The following is an 18,049-nucleotide window of genomic DNA, read 5'->3' on the forward strand; positions in this document are numbered from 1 at the left end:
GGTATAATTTATTTAATTAATTAGCTAGTAATTTACTTCAAATCTTATTGAAACTCAACTGCCATCTACAGTGCTCCATTACCCCTACTGTATATATTGTTATGAAAGGAATATACCTTTCTTTTGTATAACATTTAATAGAATGCTAGAGGCCCAGTGCACAAAATTCATGCACAGGTAGGGTCCCTAGCGGCTGCCGGCTGCCAACTGCCAGCCAGGGTCTCCCTTCGTTCTGTGTAGCCCCCTGGTGGTCAGCACACATCATAGCAAGTAATCGAACTCCCGGTGGGTCGAACTCCCTCAGGGGACACTTTGCATATTAGGCTTTTATATATATAGATAAATTTGTAAACATTATTTTGATCCTAAGTATGATCTTATAAGGGAAAGAGTACCTTAGTCCTGCTTCCCAAATAAGAAAACCAGAGCTCTGAGAAGTGAAGTGTCTTGCCCAAAGTCATTCTGCTCATAAATGGCAAAGCCAATGATCTCTGGAGTGAAATATCATCTATTTCCCACAATAACACAGAGTCTTAGTTATGGCTAAATAGATGATAGTTACTGTTAGGTAAAGAAAGACTCAGCAGAAATTATGAATTATTAACATCTTATGTTCAAGACAGTAGCAATAGGTGGGAACTTCAGATTTGGAAGAGAATTATGGGCATAGGCTGACTGATCTTTTTTTTTATTATTAACTATTTTCTATTGGAAATTGGGGCAAGCCTTTTTGTTGGCAACCACTGAATATTTTACTGCTTAGCTTTATGATCATCATATTTCAGTCAGCAATATTGTAACACATTATAAAGTGTTACTAAACCAAAATAAATGTATCATTCCTTTCCAATTCCTTTTTGTGACATTTCCATCTGGATTGCCCAATGGTATCTACAAATTGATATATCCAAACCAAACATTTTCCTCTCCAAACCTGCTCCTCTCTCATTGTGCCTTATCTTTATATGTTACCCTTAAATTTTCCCATTCCATCTGTGGCAAGTACCCTAGTTATCTACTCAAAACTTGTTTTTCCAACATTATAGAGGTTCCTCAGAAAATTAAGATTAAGACTACCATATGATCCAGCAATATCTCTTTCTGGGTGTTTACCTGTAAATATGAAAACATTTATTTGTAAAGATGAAAATGCAAATATCTTAGGAGACTGTTGTTTTCTTGGGAATTCCAGCTGATATAGGTTAGAAAAATGATTTATTATCCTATGAAGAGTTCCTAAGACTGCATATAGTCTATTATTTTGTTTTTAAAAAATAGTTCAGTTTGTTTTCCCATAAAATTTGAAGTGTATTTGATTCTAAAAAAAAAAAGAAGAAGAAGAAGAAGCAGTTTCTTGATAATACTCAATGTTTAGTATATGGGGAAATAGACACTCATACGTGGTTGGTAGAAGTTTAAAATTTTAGCTTTTCTGGAAGGAAATTTGGCAATACATTTATCAAAAACCTTTAAAATATGCATATCTGTTGATACAACTTCATTTTCATGACTTTATCTTAAGGAAATTATTATACAGGTACTCAAAGATGTATTTCAAGAATTTTAATTGAGGCCTGGCTGGCATGGCTCAGTGGTTGAGCACTGCCCTATGAACCAGGAGGTCACGGTTAGATTCCTGGTCAGGGCACATGCCCAGGTTGCAAGCTCGATCTCTAGTGGGGTGTCGGGGGGACATGCAGGAGGCAGCTGATCAATTATTCTCTCTCATCACTGGTGTTTCTCTCTCTCTCTTTCCTTTCCCTTCCTCTTTGAAATAAATTAAAATCTATAATAATAAAAGCATAATATGCTAATTAGACTGGACAGCCTTCCAGACTACCTTCCTGATGAAGCCTGGGCTGCAAGGGCCGAGGCAAGCCGCTGTGGCTGCGAGGGCTGAGCCCCTTGCACACATTTTGTGCATCAGGCCTCTAGTATATAGATATTAAAAAATTGTAGCCCAACCATTAAAACAGCCAAAAGATAGGAAGAACTGACATGTCTATAATAGATTGATTAAAGTATAATGCAACCATAATAGGATGTAGGCAAAATTTTATTAATATGGAAAGGGTTGAAAAATTTTATATTGCAAAGCTGTATACACAATATAATCTTGTTTTTGTAAAAAAAAAAAAAGCATTTAATTTATACATCATGATAGACAATGAAACAGCCTAGGCAATTTATACCAGTGTTCTGTCTGGGTATGGGATGATGGCGATTTTTTTCTTTTGGTTTATTTGATCTTCTACCCCGAATAAGTATGTCTATCGTAAGAAAAAAAAAATCAAACCTGAATTTAAAGCATAACAAAATAAATTCTAGTCTGGCCAGCATCTGCAGCCCTTAAGGGAAAACACCCTGAAATTTCCTTCAATGGGACAAGTCTCTATCTACTGATCCTTTAATTAAGCTTGCTTTTCTTCAGGCATCATTATATAATACAAACTACTATCACTTAATTCTATTTTTTTTGCTTTAGTGTTTAGCAAAAGAAAAGTATTATTTTCTGTGTCTTTTAAAACATTGTTAATGTGACTATTTCAGCTGTATGACAGATGACATTGGTTGGAGCTAACTTGGAGGCCTACCCACTATTTAGAACATGATGCCAGTGGGACACATTCAGAGTTCCGAGTAACAAATTTACAAATATGTTTTTAAAAAATGTTTTTGACTTTATTGGGGAGACATTAGTTAGTAGATGACATAGTTTTCAAGTGACAAACATGGTTTTCAAAGGGGAGATTTCTTGTATTTCATCCAGTTAGAGGTTCCTGTAACCTGAAGCTCCCTGGGAAGACGACACTTCACAGCAATGAGCTGCACCCGGGGCAGGGGCACTGCTGCCCGCCTGCCTTTGTTCGTAAAGCCCTTCTGTTGGGCTGCTGGCTAGCGGAGGTCTCCCTCCCACTGTGAAACCTGGCTCCCGCCTCTCCAAGCTGCTCTTCTCCACCCCCTCCGCGCCCTGCCCCTCACGGTTTTATGTGGCTCCTGGTTGCCCTTCATATAAACTTCCAGGATCAGCTTACTCCTTTGTTACATTGCTTCCGTGGGTGGTAGTCCAAGTTCACGACAGCTTCTGGTTTGGGAATACAACCCTTTTGTCACTCTGTTAGAGGTGTGCGAATGGTTATCTTGTCACCAAGGAACGCGTCTGAGTCTGGAGTATAACTACCCCTGTGGAATTTTATGGTGTTTTTTCTGGATTCAGCTTCACTTTCCTGTCAGTAATAATTTCCCATGCATGCCTAAAAATAAAGAAGTCAAATTTGTAAGACTCATCCTTTTCCATGAGACACACTGACTTTATTTCCTGTCTCTTGAATGGAACTGAAATTCAGCAGTTTGCTTTGAACAAAACAATCTGAACTTCACGTTGTGTGGGAAGAGAGAGAGGGAGGCATGCTATGGGGTCCATGCAGTAATAACTGTGCTGGGCACTGTTCCAAGTTTTAAAAACACACACACACATTATTTCATCTAATTCTCACAATAGTAGTCTTTTGAGGTACTATTCTTATAGAAATTGAGGCACTGTTATCTTCATGTTACAGTTGAAGAAATTCAGGAACAAGAAATTAATTTGTGCCCAGCCCGTATGGCTCAGTGGTTGAGCGTCGACCTAGGAACCAAGAGGTCACGTTTTCCCAGTCAGGCACATGCCGGGTTGCAGGCTTGATTCCCCGTGGGGGGCGTGCAGGAGCAGCAGATCATTGATGTTCCTCTCTCATTGATGTTTCTATCTTTCTATCCCTCTCTCTTCCTCTCTCTCTAAAAAAAAAAATCAATTAAAAAACCCAGACATATTAAAAAACAAGAAATTGATTTGCCCGCGGTCTCACAGCTAGGAAGTGGCAGCGATGGGATTCCAGCCCAGGTACTGCGCCCCCGCTGTATCACATGCTGCCTCACTTTGGTTAGTTGTGCACTAACCATCATTGTGCCCAGAGGACAGAGGATTCTGGATGACATGAGGAGGTGGTGTAGTGACTCCCAGCTTGATAGATGGTGTAGATGAGTGAAGTCAAGGGGTACTTCAACTTCAACTTATGAAATCTTCAAACTAAATCTTGAATGGAAGCCTCAGTGATGAAAGTGGAACTGCTTCCGTTGAAGAGAGAGGTGTGTGTGGGGGAGCTGGGGAGGAAGAGCAGAGCCCCCCACCCCCAAGACTTCCTCAGACATCTCCCTTATGACACTCCAGGGGCTTTGAGCAGCATGGTTTGAAAACTAGGGAAGCAAAAAGAACAGGAGAGCTGAAATCAGAAGACCTGGGTTCAAATCTGAGATAAATACATCTATTTACAGTGGATTCAGTTTCTCATCAGTAAAACAGAGACCATTCCTGTTTTATATGGCTGTTGTGGAGGATTAAATGAGGTGAGGTATTTGAGCACTTTGAAATTGCAAAGCAATAGATAATTTCTGTTTCCACAGAGACTTGACTTGAAAAGCAGAGGCCCAAATGGCAATGAGGCATGAATCAGGTTCTGGTGCATTGCGGGGAGCCTCGAGTATTCTCAGAAAAATTGGGAAGGAGGTGACCCCTTGGGCAGTGTCAAGAGGGCGGCAGTTGAAACACTAGGGTTAAATAAGTTATGTCTCAGAGTAAACAGTGTCCTTTTCCCTTGAAACAATCACCAAATTGCAACTAAGAAATTTTGTTTTAGAGATATCTTCATGGAATATAAAAGGTGAACGAGGAACCACTGGCTATCTGGTTCACTGCTGTATGCCCAGCGCAGCGCGTGCCTAGGCGTGTAGTAGGTGCTCAGTAAAACCTGCTAAATGAATTGGGAAGAACGGTCATAAGGAAAATTCACTGAGCCAATGAAACAAACGTATTTTGTTAGGGCATGCGGCTCTGCCTCACAGCGAGATCTGAATGTCATAGCAGCTCCAGAATGATGGGGCGACGGGCACAGGCCTTCGTAATATCAGTTCATGTGCCATGTTAGAGTTTCATTTTGGACTTGAATATTGTCAAACCCCTCAAATTTATAAAACGAGCATAAACTGAGATTTCTTCATCTAACTTTCAAAATGTATTTCAACTTCATCCCACTCATTAAAAAACCCCACCATGCACTTCAGGGATGTTTGGTCTCAGTTGCAAATGTGAACTGATTTATTTTAAGATGTTTTAAAATAACATGTAGGTTCTCTTTCAGACCTAAATATCGATGTAATTCATTTATGTCAAGCTCCTACAGAATGTGTCATCAGTGCCAATTTTATTGCTTCCACAGCAGCCATTCTAGAAGATTGCTTTTCCTAACCTGGATAATATTTCAGGCTCCGCCATCTGAAAGACCTAATAGGCAACTGCTCAGTTCCAATCATGTCCTCCCCTTGGGCATGTAGCTGCCTCTATCTTTAGAAACATTTGATACGAACCCCCAGGATAGCAGGTGCTCGCTCTCTTTATGTGCCTCCTGTAAATTCATGGTAATCTGTATTTATACAGGTTTTAAGCCCCCTCCGGTAGGTTAACAGAGAAACTATTTTGGTGCAAGCGTGAAGCCATGAGGACAGTCTCCAGATAAGAATGATCAGTTCCCTAGGTCTACTTCCAGCTCATGAACCTGAAACTTTTGTTCCTGTTGGCACTGCAAAGGGGATCTGGTATCTGCATTCTGCATGTTCCTAGAGTCCCCGTCTGCTTTTATTGGGGTACAGGGCCACATTTCATTGCCCAGGGTTATTGTTAAAGCACCACAAGCATCCCCTCCCTCCCCATTTGGGTTCTGGATCTTCTCTCTGTGCTCTCAAGTCATGGAACTGGATCATTCAGCAGCTCTGTAAAATGATCCCCAGCACAGCCTCTTGGCCCCCTTCCATGTATTTATGGATATCAAATAACGATGCAACTATGTTGGCCTTTTAAGGACCTTCAGTATTGCTTGTGATGAGAACAGAAACCATTATTAATAGCACAGACACATAGGAGGTCCCCTCACATTCCAAATAAACAAGCTTCTTCGCTACTTTTTCATGTCTCTCTGCAGCTTCATTTTTTGGTAATCCTCACCCGAAGATATTTTCCCATTGACTTTTAGAGAAAGTGGAAGAGAGAGGGAAAGACAGAGAAACATCGATGTGAGAGAAAATCGATTGGTTGCCTCCTGCACGAGCCCCAACCAGGGAGCAGACTGCAACCGAGGTACAGGCCCTTGACCAGAATCGAACCGGGGACCCTTCAGCCCCCAGGCTGACGCTCTAGCCACTGAGCCAAACCAGCCAGGGCTGCAGCTTCATTTTGCTGAGCACAATAGCAGCTCTTATCAGAAGAAAACAACCTTTTCTTTCTCAGATATTGGGGGTCAAATATTGGCAGAAAATATCTGCTATGTAGCATCAAGGGCTTGATTTAAGGGGGAAATCTGTTCTACATACACAAAGTCCATGATTATTTCTTTTTCACATGCATTTTATACTCTTCATGGTAGCCTCCTGTAGAAACAGTATTTGTCACTTAAATTTGGTTTCCTTAAGTTCAATTCAGCCAAATAGTAACTACCACCTCCCTATTCCCCTTTTAAGGAAAAAATAAATAAAATAAAATTGAAGCCATTGGTAGAATAAACCAAGGTCCTGATAATCAGTGTTCCAGGATTAGGTGGAGAAGCTTAAGTCTGACAGCATTCTTTTATAAACATGTCTCATTAATTAGGGTTGGGAAATCTGAGATATCCTCATTCAACTTCCCTGTTTGTAAACGAGGACACTATAGGCTGGAATAGAAAATTAATAGTTGGAACCCATGTTTTCTGGCTCCTAAACCAATGCTCTTTCAACAGTACCAAGATTGGTAGACTATGCAGTAATGCAGATGGGACAAAAGATTTCCAGTGGTGGTGTTTTTTTGTTTTTTTTTTTAAAACATATTTCATTGATTTTTTTACAGAGAGGAAGGGAGTGGGATAGAGAGCCAGAAACATCGATGAGAGAGAAACATCGACAAGCTGCCTCCTGCACCCCCCCCCCCCCCCACCGGGGATGTGCCCGCAACCAATGCACATGCCCCTGACCGGAACCGAACCTGGGACCCCCCCAGTCCGCAGACCGACGCTCTATCCACCGAGCCAAACCGGCTTCGGCTCCACTGGTGGTTTTAAGCACTTCATATTAATGTGGGAGAGTAGGACATTATAGCTATGAATCATTTGGCCATGAATCACCTCAAAGCAATAACTTAAAAGCAGGCTTTGACATTTTATACTGAGATAAAATGAGGAACTCAGGTCTCCCAACACCATCACATTCAAAAGTTTGAAATGAATATTAACTTTCAATAAAGGCACTTCAGTGGGGGAAAAAGTGATAACTGAGCAAAGAACTTCCAGTTTTTATTTTTTAAACATTTGAAAAGAAAAACATTCAACCAAAATTTTAAAAATTAGATGGATTAATTTACAATAAAATAGGCAACTTAAAATATCAGCCCTTTCATTTAGGGCCAAGGAGGCCAATAGTTGCCGTTTAAACAGCAGAATTGCACAATCAATCATTTGACCTATATTTGATGGCACAGAAATATAAAAGTCACACAACATCCATTGAGATCCCTTCCCTCCAGAGTAGAAGTCATACAATTGCTTCTCAGGTCAGTACTCAGGCTTTTAAAAATCACCAGTTATATTTGAACTACATCTACAACTACTTTGATACCAAGAACACTTTTCAAACAATTCTCGCAGGGAACACCTTCAGATAATGTGGCACACTGGACTGCTTAAAGAAACAGCAGAGATGTAAAACAACGTACAAAGTTACAGTCCCTTGTTTATGAAAACAACCCAAATAAAATATTTCCCCTAATTAATAGCCCTGCTTCTTGTAACCTGTTAGCAGAGATGAATTACAAGAAGCAGAGCGCACCACTGTTTGGTTCTTTGTTGTAGCTGCCAGCTTAAGAGTTCACGACTGTAAATGTAAAACAGCATATCATTACGCTCAACAATTCTGGAATGGGAAAAAACAAAATAGCTCTTTAAAGTGTTTCTCTATTCTTGATTTCAAGTCAAGACAAAAAATTCACAGCAGTTTAAAGGACGATGAACAGACTAAACACGGGGCCCACTAAAATACATACTGAGAACAATTTTACCCATTGCACTCCTAAAGTGAAAACTGTAACAAGCAATGATACTGTATTACCAAGTAACATTCTATAGTAAGCTGTTGGAGCGAATACAGCACTTAACAGGTTAGGCGTGGTAGCCTTTAGACAGAACATCGTATTTTCACACTCTTGAACGTGCAACCTTTAAAAAACAAAGTAATGTGTAATTTACAACAGCTGGCCAGGCACTTAACTTGGGGAGAGAGACTTTCAGATGTTGAGGTAAATTAGAATTGTTTTCAGCAATTACAAACATACTCTAAACACCACACTTTATACCACACTAACTGAAGCTTTTCAGCATGAACTGTAACTTTGTCACTCTACTGTGCCAAAATTCATACCTAAATGTAACTTCTTAAGAAGCTATTAAAAGAACATTTTTCAAGTCTGAATTTTGGCCCCATTTAGATACTTCTGTGCTTACAACATACTTGAGAGAATGGTAAGTTACATACAAGGGCTATGGGTGCAAGAGCCCCCAATCAGATATCCTTCCCCCTAATGTGACATTAGAAAAAGAATCATACTGTCAGTAACATACACAAGAGGAGGAAGAGGGAGACAAGGACAAATGAGGGCAACTGAGGTGACAAGCCTCAATCCAGCCTCAAGGAAAATGACAAAGTGCCTGTCTGGCCAGTGTGGCACAGTGGTTGAGCCTTGACCTATGAACCAAGAAGTCACAGTTCAATTCCCAGTCAGGGCACATGCCTGGGGTTGTGGGCTCGGTCCCAAGTAAGGGGCTTGCAGGAGGCAGCCAATTGATGATTCTCTCATCATTGATGTTTCTATCTCTCTCCCTCTCTCCCTTCCTCTCTGAAATCAATAAACATATATCAGAAAAAGAAAAATGACAGAGCAACGCTCCAAAAGCAGCAGCAAGTTCCTGCTACCAGGTGTCAACAGCACTGTGAAAACTCAGAACGAACGCCGAGGAGCACGGCGCGCTGAGTTCATTCAACTCTGGACACAGAATAGAGTTCTTCCTCTCTTCTGACTTCAGTTCAAGGCAATGTGGAGTTTGCTTAATAAGTGAAAATTCATATTAGAAGACAGAGGACCTCAGTAAGTATTTACATACTGAAAGACCAGAGCAGAAAGGGACCATTTTGGAACTAGGCTTTTATCAAAAGTTACCTAAGTCTATTTTTCATTAGAATTACCAGGATCTTATTTGCAAATGGAAAAGCCAAGACAATTCATTATGGTTTCCATTCCTTTCTTAACAGCAATTCCAATTCAACGGCTTCTTGCTCTGAGCACTCAGCTTCTGTTAGCTCGTATGCAGACTAACACATCAACACCTCGTCTTAAACTCTTCAAAGAACATTATGAGTAAAGGAAATTTCAAAACATTTTGATCGGAGGTACCCTCATGCTAAAAAACATAATGACAAAAAATATGGGCTTCATTTAGTGTCCAGGTGGCTAAAAAAGAGTCTAGACACTGTTTATGAAGACTGCTCAGCTGACCCTCCTCGGGGTACCCAGCTTTCCCCGTCGTGATAAAGGACTCGTGTGAACTGACCTTTGCGTGCCTTGCAGGGTAACAGCATGCACTCGGCAAACTAACAGCTGGGGTTACCGGTGCAAGGAGCAGACGTGGGAGAGCTGCTCCCTCTGTGATGCTAACGGGTTTGCTCAGGTTTTGGAGCGGTAACCCTGGTCCATGTAGCACCATGCTTTACTCAACTGAAATCATGAATCAAACTGCAGTCGCTGTGGGTGAGGGATGGAGGGTGGGGTGAAAAGGTGACTGAGGGCCATTATATACATCACTAAGATACCAAGATATGTACTGAAAATGTGTCTGTTAATATATTATGTCTGAGGCTTGAAAATCATTGATCACAATATTAAATAAAACAGCATCAAATGTTTACAATTTTGCACACCTGTAAATGTAGAGCTTTCCGATAGAACCCAAATTTAAATACAAACGGAAGTTCATTGAACATTAGATTACCAGTAAACTAGAAGAAACAAATTGCATACATTTCATAGTTAGTAACCTACAAAAAAAAGTGGAGCACAGGTGAAAAATAAGTGAAATATAATTGTTTCCAGTTTCATCTTTCTCTTGGGAGAACCTAAAAACAGGTCAAAGCCAACTTCGTGTAGGTAAAAAGTGGCATCTGCTACTGTATCGGCACATCTTTTCCTCAAAGGCAGACAGTTCACAGACATAACTCAGACATTCATTTGCACATGTAATGGTCTTTGAAACATCCACTCCACTGAAGTATACAAACCACTTCTAGGAAAAAGGCACTTCACTGTGAAAGTTAAATTTAATTGCATGAAAGTCGAGAAGAGTAGGAGAGACTCCAAAGTCTGTATTCACCTTTGTATTTACGAATACAGAGCAGATGCCAGTTTATGGAGTATAGCCGATAACATTAAAAAACAAACCAAACACCAACATTAACTATATTCTCAGCAAAACAGTAATTTCTGACATTTTCCCACAAAAGCAATAGAGTTCCAAGTTCAACAGTAAAAAGAAAAAAAGATAATCACCAGCAGTTGCTACATTAGAGCTCAAGACATTGTTTTCTAGAGAATTTCATGTCTCCAGTTTGGTTCTCTGTTTCAGAGCATGAATTGCTTTTCAGATGTAAAACCTGGGGTGGCAGAGTGTTTGGGCAGAACCCAGAGTGGAAAAATATTGGGGAGTAACAAGAGGTTCATTTCTCTGGCCAGACAACCAAGTGAGGAGGTAGTTATTCTGAGATTTCTCAGATGGAGAACATTGTACTGATCTACGGAGAGTCGGGAAGTAGCAGGAGCTTCTCTGTGAGACTGAGACAGCAACAGGAATACTGGTTTCTCCTCCAGGGAAGTCAGGACCAGGGCGTCAGTGCAGCTGAAACGAGACGGAACGTGCGTGTAAATGTCACCAGAGAGTGTAAGAAACACAAGGTGAAGAAATCAGTACGAATGATAACTCATTCACTTCCAAACGAGTCCTACCTGGACAGTGGCTCTTTTCTGATGCTAGAACTTTAAAAGTATCTATAAAAAAAGAAGACACACCGTATCATTATCATCTAGTTTTAATGTAGTGATTCCTCAAACTCCTGGTCAGTGCCAAGAATGTGGTATTCATACATTTCATAAATAATGTCTTCTAATTTCTAACATTATTGACAATGTAACCATGTCTGTAAAATAATGTTTAAAAAATAGGTTAAACCTCAATACTCTCAGGAAGGGCATCGTAAGGAAAACATTTTCTAGTTGTGAGAAATTATCAGGTAAATGACAACATAAAAAATAATAGCAACACTCCTCCCAACTGCCCAATTTGTAATTATGCCCAGAGACCACATGCTCACCTTGTTACATCACCACACAAGGCAGCCCCATGCAACCTTGAGTCCCATCATCACTGCTGTTGAGTTTTTTCATTCGGTACTGACGTATTTCTCTTACCAGTGTGTAAAAGGCATCTTCAACACCCTTTAAAAGAAAATGAAAAGACAGCCTAAAAGACACAATCCAAGGTATAAGCTCTCTCTCACTCCTTTATGTGGATTTAGAATTCCAATTATTAATCATTAGCTGATAAAATAGGGTGGTGTAGAAAGAGGACACTGAATTTAGCATTTCTATTGAATCACATTAAGAGGCTGATATACAAATGGCACATTTTGCAAAAATAACATCCCAGCAAAGGAAAACTGGTAATGTGGGACATACAGAACTACCTGATGTAAAGATTCCATTCAGAAGAATTTAAACCCTAAACAGTGGCTGGTGTTGATGGAGAAAAGACTAATGCTTATAAGTATCTTTAATCAAAGGTCTTCATTTTAGTACTATTTATGCATGTTAATGCAGGAGTATAAATGTCACACCAGGATATTAACAAGTTTATTTTGGGTTTAAAGCAAAGATGAAAATAGAACACGATTAAAAATCTGTAACAACAAAGAATGTGCATCACATCTCTAGGAAAGAGTCAATCAATCAAACTTTTCAGCCTTCAACAAACCCTTGCCAGGTGCTGGAAGCTGTACTCTACCTGTCTGGTCTTGGCTGAGGTTTCAATGAATGGAATCCCATAACTCTTGGCCAGTTCATGGGCTTGTTTCGTGTCAACTGTCCTTGTTGGTAAATCACACTTGTTTCCTACTAGCACCATCGGTACATCATCTGAGTCCTTCACTCGCTTAATTTGTTCCCTAAAAAAGAGGAATATGTTGTAAGAATAAGCCTTTTGGAAGGAATGAACAGCTAGAGCAAAAGAAACCTAGCAAGTTTTATCTAGCCTACTAGCTTCTCGTAGTGAAGTTTCACTTTTATCTAGTCTACTAGCTTCTAGCAGTGAGTTTCACGCCCCGGATCCCCTACTATTTATAAAAGACCTTACATAATGAGACTGGTTTAGGCTTGATTCAGCAGCCATAGGAAAGCCAAGTACCAGTTCAACTTCTAGTGGAAATGGATGGTTAGTCTCACGACATGTCCTTATTAGGCTCCTTGATTCTCCAGAGCTTGGCTCTGGATTTAATTGGCAACTCCGAATCACACTCTAGATTAAGGTCCGAAGTGCACAAAGTAAAGTTCACTGCCTCTAAATAACTTCTTAAGGTTCCCTTGAGAGTGATGGTATTTAATGGGAGACAGTCTATCCACTTCTCTAAATGGGTGGTGTCCAAATATTTCCTTCAAACAAAATTATAGCTGGGAGTCAAGATATAAAATAGAAAACACCAGAACTGCTCTTATGAAAGGTTCTGGAACTCCCAGCTGACAGCACTTCCTTCAGTGACATTGAAGACACCGAGCCGTTTGGAAATGAATGCTCTAGATTCTCTTGACCAACACTGTCCAGTAGGACTTCTTACTATGATGGAAATGTGCTACATCTGTCATGTCCAACTATATCCACTAGTCCCATGTAGCTATTGAACACTGAGTTGGTGGGTACTATGACCAAGGAGCTGATTTTTCAATTTTATTTAATTTTAGTTAACTGAAATAACCACACACTGCACAGCACTGCTTCAGACTCTACGCTTGGATTACATACAAAGCCATGCACCTGAAATGAATGACAGTGGGGGTAATGGCAGGAGCCCATGCTAAGGGATAATATAAGACAGCCTAAAAAGAAAAAGAACTTCTAGAAATTCAGCAAATATTAGAAGCTTGCTAAGTGCTGGGCATTGTATTAAGTACCGCTATTATTTCCAGAGAGGAAGTGGAAGACAGTAGAGCAGGGTTAGGAGAGAAAAGCCCCGAATTCGGTTTGGGACTAGTTTGTTTCCGTGAGCAGACTTCTTCATGTGGACAGGGCAGAAGCCAGGACTCAAGGTTGTAGGCACAACACTTGCACAGGTTTTACTATGTGTGCAGCACTGTTCTGAATTATTTAATGTTTAACGATTCATTTAATTTTCACAACTCTTGGCAGATATTATAACCTCCATATTATAGATAAGGAAACTGAGATTTAGTAGTTTGCCCCAAAGTCTCATGGCTAATAGATGATGGAGCCAAGTTTCAACCCAGGCATCTATATTCTTAACCATTACGTTATTCTGCTTAAAGAATATGGAGTGCCCAGCTGGTGTGGCTCAGTAGTTGAGCATCCACCCATGAACCAAGAGGTCCCGGTTTGATTCCAGGTCAGGGCACATGCCTGGCTGTGGGCTCGATCCCAGTGCGGGGTGCGCAGGACGTAGCCAATCAATGTGTCTCTCTCATCGATGTTTCTCTCTCTCTCTCCCTGTCTCTGAAATCAATAAAAAACAAAATACAAAAAAATATATATTTTAAAAAATAACTAATAACATGGAGCTAAGAAAAGGAGCCTTGGCCCTGACCGGTTTGGCTCGGTGGATAGAGCGTTAGCCTGCGGACTGAAGGGTCCCAGGTTCGATTCCGGTCAAGGGCATGTACCTTGGTTGCAGGCACATCCCCAGTAGGGGGTGTGCAGGAGGCAGCTGGTCGATGTTTCTCTCTCATCGATGTTTCTAGCTCTCTGTCCCTCTCCCTTCCTCTCGGTAAAAAATCAATAAAATATATTAAAAAAAGGGAAAAAAAAATAAAAGGAGCCTTGGAGTTTTTTGTTCCTGGCTCTGCTACTAGTAACAGTCAAGACTCCAAAAACCTAATAAACTACCTTCTGAACCCTATTTCTGATTCTGTAAAATCAGAATGTTGTTTTCATTTTTATGGTCCAATTGAGCTTTGAAACTTTATGGTTTTACAGAGAAAGACCATCTTTACATACCTTTGCCCAGCTTTCCTCTTTAGCTACTCCCCATCTTGTTTCTTCCTATCATGATCTCTGTTACTTACTGAACAATGTTTCTCAGGCATCTTCCTCTCTGAAATTCCTTTGTGATCTAGTAACACCTCTAGTTTGGAATCACTCCCACTAGCAAGCTTCCCTGATATACTATCACACATTCTAGCCACGGCATATTACATAAAATAAATTCCAGCATTGACTTGCAGCAATAACCCCAGATTCTCAATGTCAAACAGACGAAAACCAACCCTTCTTGTAATGAAAAAAGCTGTATCTTTCCCAGTGTGGCACCCTCACACACACAACCCCCGCCCCCCCCCCCCCCACAACAAAGCTGCAGAACAAAGCTTAAAGGTCATCCTTTCAGAAAAAAAGTAACGCTCCTAGTACCTGTAGAGGTTAATGTCTGCAAATGACTTGCTATTATTGATGGCGAACACACAGAGGAAACCTTCCCCTGTCCTCATGTATTGGTCCCGCATGGCACTGTACTCCTCTTGTCCAGCCGTGTCCAGTATATCCAACAGACAGGTCTCACCATCTATGACCACCTGTTTTCGGTAAGAATCCTGGGGGGAAGGGGAAGAGGGAGATTCTACTTTTACTAAAAATCACAGGAAATGCAATGCTACTGCCAAGGTGAAACAAGCTCCTACCCCAGGCCATTTCTCTCTCTGGTTTGTCCCTCAAACTGCTAATATGCAATCACCAACTAAATACTTAATGTCTTCCAAATCCTATAAGCCGGCAGAAAGGAAAATGTGAACACTCAGTTCCTGGAAAAGGTGAACAAATGTGGTCATTCAAAAGGCAGGTCTACTGCAGTGAGACTAGGGCCGTGGTCGGCAAATTGAGGCTCTTTGGCCCCTTGAGTGTGGCTCTTCCACAAAATACCACGGCCTGGGCGAGTCTATTTTGAAGAAGTGGCGTTAGAAGGAGTTTAAGTTTAAAAAATTTGGCTCTCCAAAGCAATTTCAATCGTTGTACTGTTGATATTTGGCTCTGTTGACTAATGAGTTTGCCGACTGGACTAGGGTTAATCAGTGCATTTCACTAAGGTGTGCGTTGAATGTTTCTTATTTGAGTTGTTTATCGTGCATTTAAAATTCTAAACATACCTCCACCAATTTATAACTTGGCCCTGGCTACAGTGCCGCTTGTGTTTATGACTAAACACAAATACTTTTTATTTCAAACAAGGTCATGAATACCAAATTACTTTTTTCTCATCATGACAGATTGTACCTTTGGGAAATAATCCTCAATCAATTTCCTAAAGGTTACAAACAAGATAGAGATATAATTCATTCCTTAAGTAGATCATATAAAAACATACTTTCAATTGGGCTCGAAGGCAGACATTTTACTTGTATTTTAATACTTAAGTCCTGGGAATTCAAGTCAAATAAAATAATCTCACCATACTTGGTAAAAAATCTGGCTTCAAAAACAGAATTCAACCTAATTTCCCAGCCCATTAATCAGTTCCTCTGTAACTCACTTTATTGTAGGACTGTACTTTCAAATTAAATAAAATTTACATCACCAAAATTTCTTAGAGCATGAAACATAGTTAAGTGTCTGTTCTAAGATGAGCAAGATAAAAATTATGAAGATAGGTTTTAGTCAAACTACTTTATGATAATAGAAGTCAGAGAAGTGGTTATCTCCTGGCAGATTAAGAGAGTTTACTGACTGAAAAGGGCATTTGAGAACTCCCTGGGGCAAAGGAAATAGTATATATTTTTAATCTGAGTGGTGGTTATTATGTAAGTATGTATATGTATATGTATATATATATATATATGTGTGTATATATATATACACACATATATATATATACACACATATATTTAAAAAGTCACTGACCTGTCGATATAACATTTACGTATTTTACAGTATGTAAATTACCCAGCAATAACTAAAACTCTGAAAAATATTAAAAGGTTCTAACTATTAACACTGAATCTGTTAAGCCTAAAATAAAGTTTTGCAAAGAACTCATGAATAATTTTTAATAAGGCTATTTAGAGTTAGCTTGCATTAAACACCCAGTGACTGAGTGGTAGGAAGACCAGGGTGTGGATTAAAAATACAAAAATCTCTAGAGTTACACATTTCTAAATTGAATAAAATTACAAGGCCCTTTACTGAAAGGATTTATTTTGCCACTCATTGAAGCCAATCTTTAATATGAACTCGCACAAAAACAATAGGATCTTTAAATAAGTACTATTTATCCAGTGCTTTACCATTCACAAAAAATTTAAACACATTTGACTTTTCACTTCATCTCTGTGTGGTAGGCAGGACAAGATTCTAGTAATTTAATAGATGAAGAAAATGAGGCTGAGAGAGAGTAAGTGATTTGCTCAATATCACATAACTAAACAAAATGCAAACAGGGACTGAAATCCTAAGCACAGGGACTCAAAATGTTCTTTCTACTCCAACCCACAGTCTTGGCTGCTTCAACGAGCTAAGAAATTAAAATTGCAGAACCACCAGATCTCTGAATCCTTGATCTCCATCCTGCTATATTATTCAGACAGTCGCTCTTCCTATGGCCTGTGCTTCTTTTAAAATAGAGTTGTCATATATGAAGAATCTAAATGAGTTCAACACTCGCAAATGAGTTTGCAAGTTTACAGAAATGTTAAAACTGTAACTTTTTAGAAAATCTTCAGCAGCTCATAAAAATGAACTCTTCTCCACAAACACGGAAAGCTTTACTTATTGTATTACTGAACACAGTACCCAAAATAACTTTCCACTTTCTTTCCTCATTATTCCCTTAGCTAAAGGGTAAGGGCGAGGGTAAACGGAAGGAAAAGAGATAGGGGCAGCGGACTACCGCTGGGCCTCACCTCTATGGTGGGATCATATTCATCTACAAAGTGGTTCTGGATTAGCTGGATTGTCAGCGCGCTTTTCCCAACACCACCTGCTCCAACCACCACCAGTTTGTACTCAGTCATTTCACACCAGCAAGAACCTGTGGAAAAGCAGCAATTAGGGCTAATTGGAGAGCCACCTCTACGGTACTTCAAAGCTTTCTATAATCAATAGTGGCTAAAACCGGAGTTTGAAATGTATCGGTCCCACTTGGATCTCAGTGATTCAGGAATGCAAAAACACAAGTGACTGCGGGTCCCAGAATGCTGAATTATAGTCTTCTCGCTACCCCCACCTCATCCATGTTTCAACAGTCCGCGGGCCCCGCCCTCGGCCCAAGGTAAAGGAACCCCCTTCCCGCTCCTCTCGCAAGGCTTCTCAGCGGTGGCAGGCTGCCGTCAGGCCGTCCTTCCCTTCCAGTTCCCCACCTGTCTCCAAAGATCTCCCCCGTAGGGCTCAAAACGAAGGCCCCCCGCCCAAGGCCTTTGTCTCCTGCTCGCAGATTCCGCTCGATTCCGTCCATAACCAGACGCCTGCAAGCTCTAAGCCCAACGCTACACACGCCGGAGCCTCACCTCAAGCTCCGGTGCCTCCGCTGCGGACGGGTTTAGAATCACCACCAGGAAAAATGTTGGAGACCCCGGAACCGCCATGAACAGCCCCCACCAGGGAGCGGCACTTCCGGCCCCGCCCGCTACGTAATCAGTCGGCGCCCCGGGCGCCCGAGTCCCCGCCCCGGCCACGTGGGCCTCCGA

At 40.6% G+C, this 18,049-nt stretch overlaps 1 protein-coding gene and 1 long non-coding RNA gene across 4 annotated transcripts in view; one reads left to right on the top strand and one right to left on the bottom strand.

The window, feature by feature from the left end:
* The window catches only part of LOC114233616 (uncharacterized), a 30,907-nt gene extending 21,454 nt beyond the window's left edge, over positions 1-9,453 (top strand). The window contains exons 6-7 of the long non-coding RNA XR_008555227.1: positions 8,975-9,199; positions 9,364-9,453. This is a non-coding gene — a long non-coding RNA (uncharacterized LOC114233616). The remainder of the gene's footprint in view (positions 1-8,974; positions 9,200-9,363) is intronic.
* Positions 2,023-18,002, bottom strand: NRAS (NRAS proto-oncogene, GTPase). Of its 3 annotated transcripts, XR_008555226.1 has the most exons (9): positions 17,870-18,002; positions 17,267-17,394; positions 14,790-14,968; positions 12,162-12,321; positions 11,473-11,596; positions 11,108-11,149; positions 10,655-11,000; positions 3,940-4,236; positions 2,023-3,254 (listed from the first exon to the last, which is right to left on the bottom strand). XR_008555226.1 is itself a non-coding variant. In XM_008147195.3 (7 exons), exons 2-5 carry the CDS (start codon positions 17,375-17,377, stop codon positions 11,477-11,479), a joined length of 570 nt encoding a protein of 189 aa, XP_008145417.1. In that variant the 5' UTR covers positions 17,378-17,394; positions 17,870-18,002; the 3' UTR covers positions 7,331-11,000; positions 11,108-11,149; positions 11,473-11,476. The 3 variants fall into 3 exon arrangements, 1 of the variants encoding a protein (XP_008145417.1); XR_008555224.1 differs by lacking the exons at positions 2,023-3,254; positions 3,940-4,236 and adding an exon at positions 7,331-9,853; XM_008147195.3 differs by lacking the exons at positions 2,023-3,254; positions 3,940-4,236 and having other exon boundaries at positions 7,331-11,000.
* Positions 18,003-18,049: the final 47 nt, after the last annotated feature.

This window comes from Eptesicus fuscus, chromosome 22, assembly GCF_027574615.1.
Source record: "Eptesicus fuscus isolate TK198812 chromosome 22, DD_ASM_mEF_20220401, whole genome shotgun sequence".
NCBI classification, from domain to species: domain Eukaryota; kingdom Metazoa; phylum Chordata; class Mammalia; order Chiroptera; family Vespertilionidae; genus Eptesicus; species Eptesicus fuscus.

Excerpts from the sequence above, each read along its gene's own strand:
- NRAS (XM_008147195.3), bottom strand. The coding sequence starts at position 17,377 with ATGACTGAGTACAAACTGGTGGTGGTTGGAGCAGGTGGTGTTGGGAAA. Across the intron at positions 12,322-14,789 it reads GCAGACATTAACCTCTACAG|GGAACAAATTAAGCGAGTGA; the intron begins GTACTAGGAGCG and ends CCTCTTTTTTAG. Across the intron at positions 11,597-12,161 it reads CCTCAGCCAAGACCAGACAG|GGTGTTGAAGATGCCTTTTA; the intron begins GTAGAGTACAGC and ends TTTCTTTTAAAG.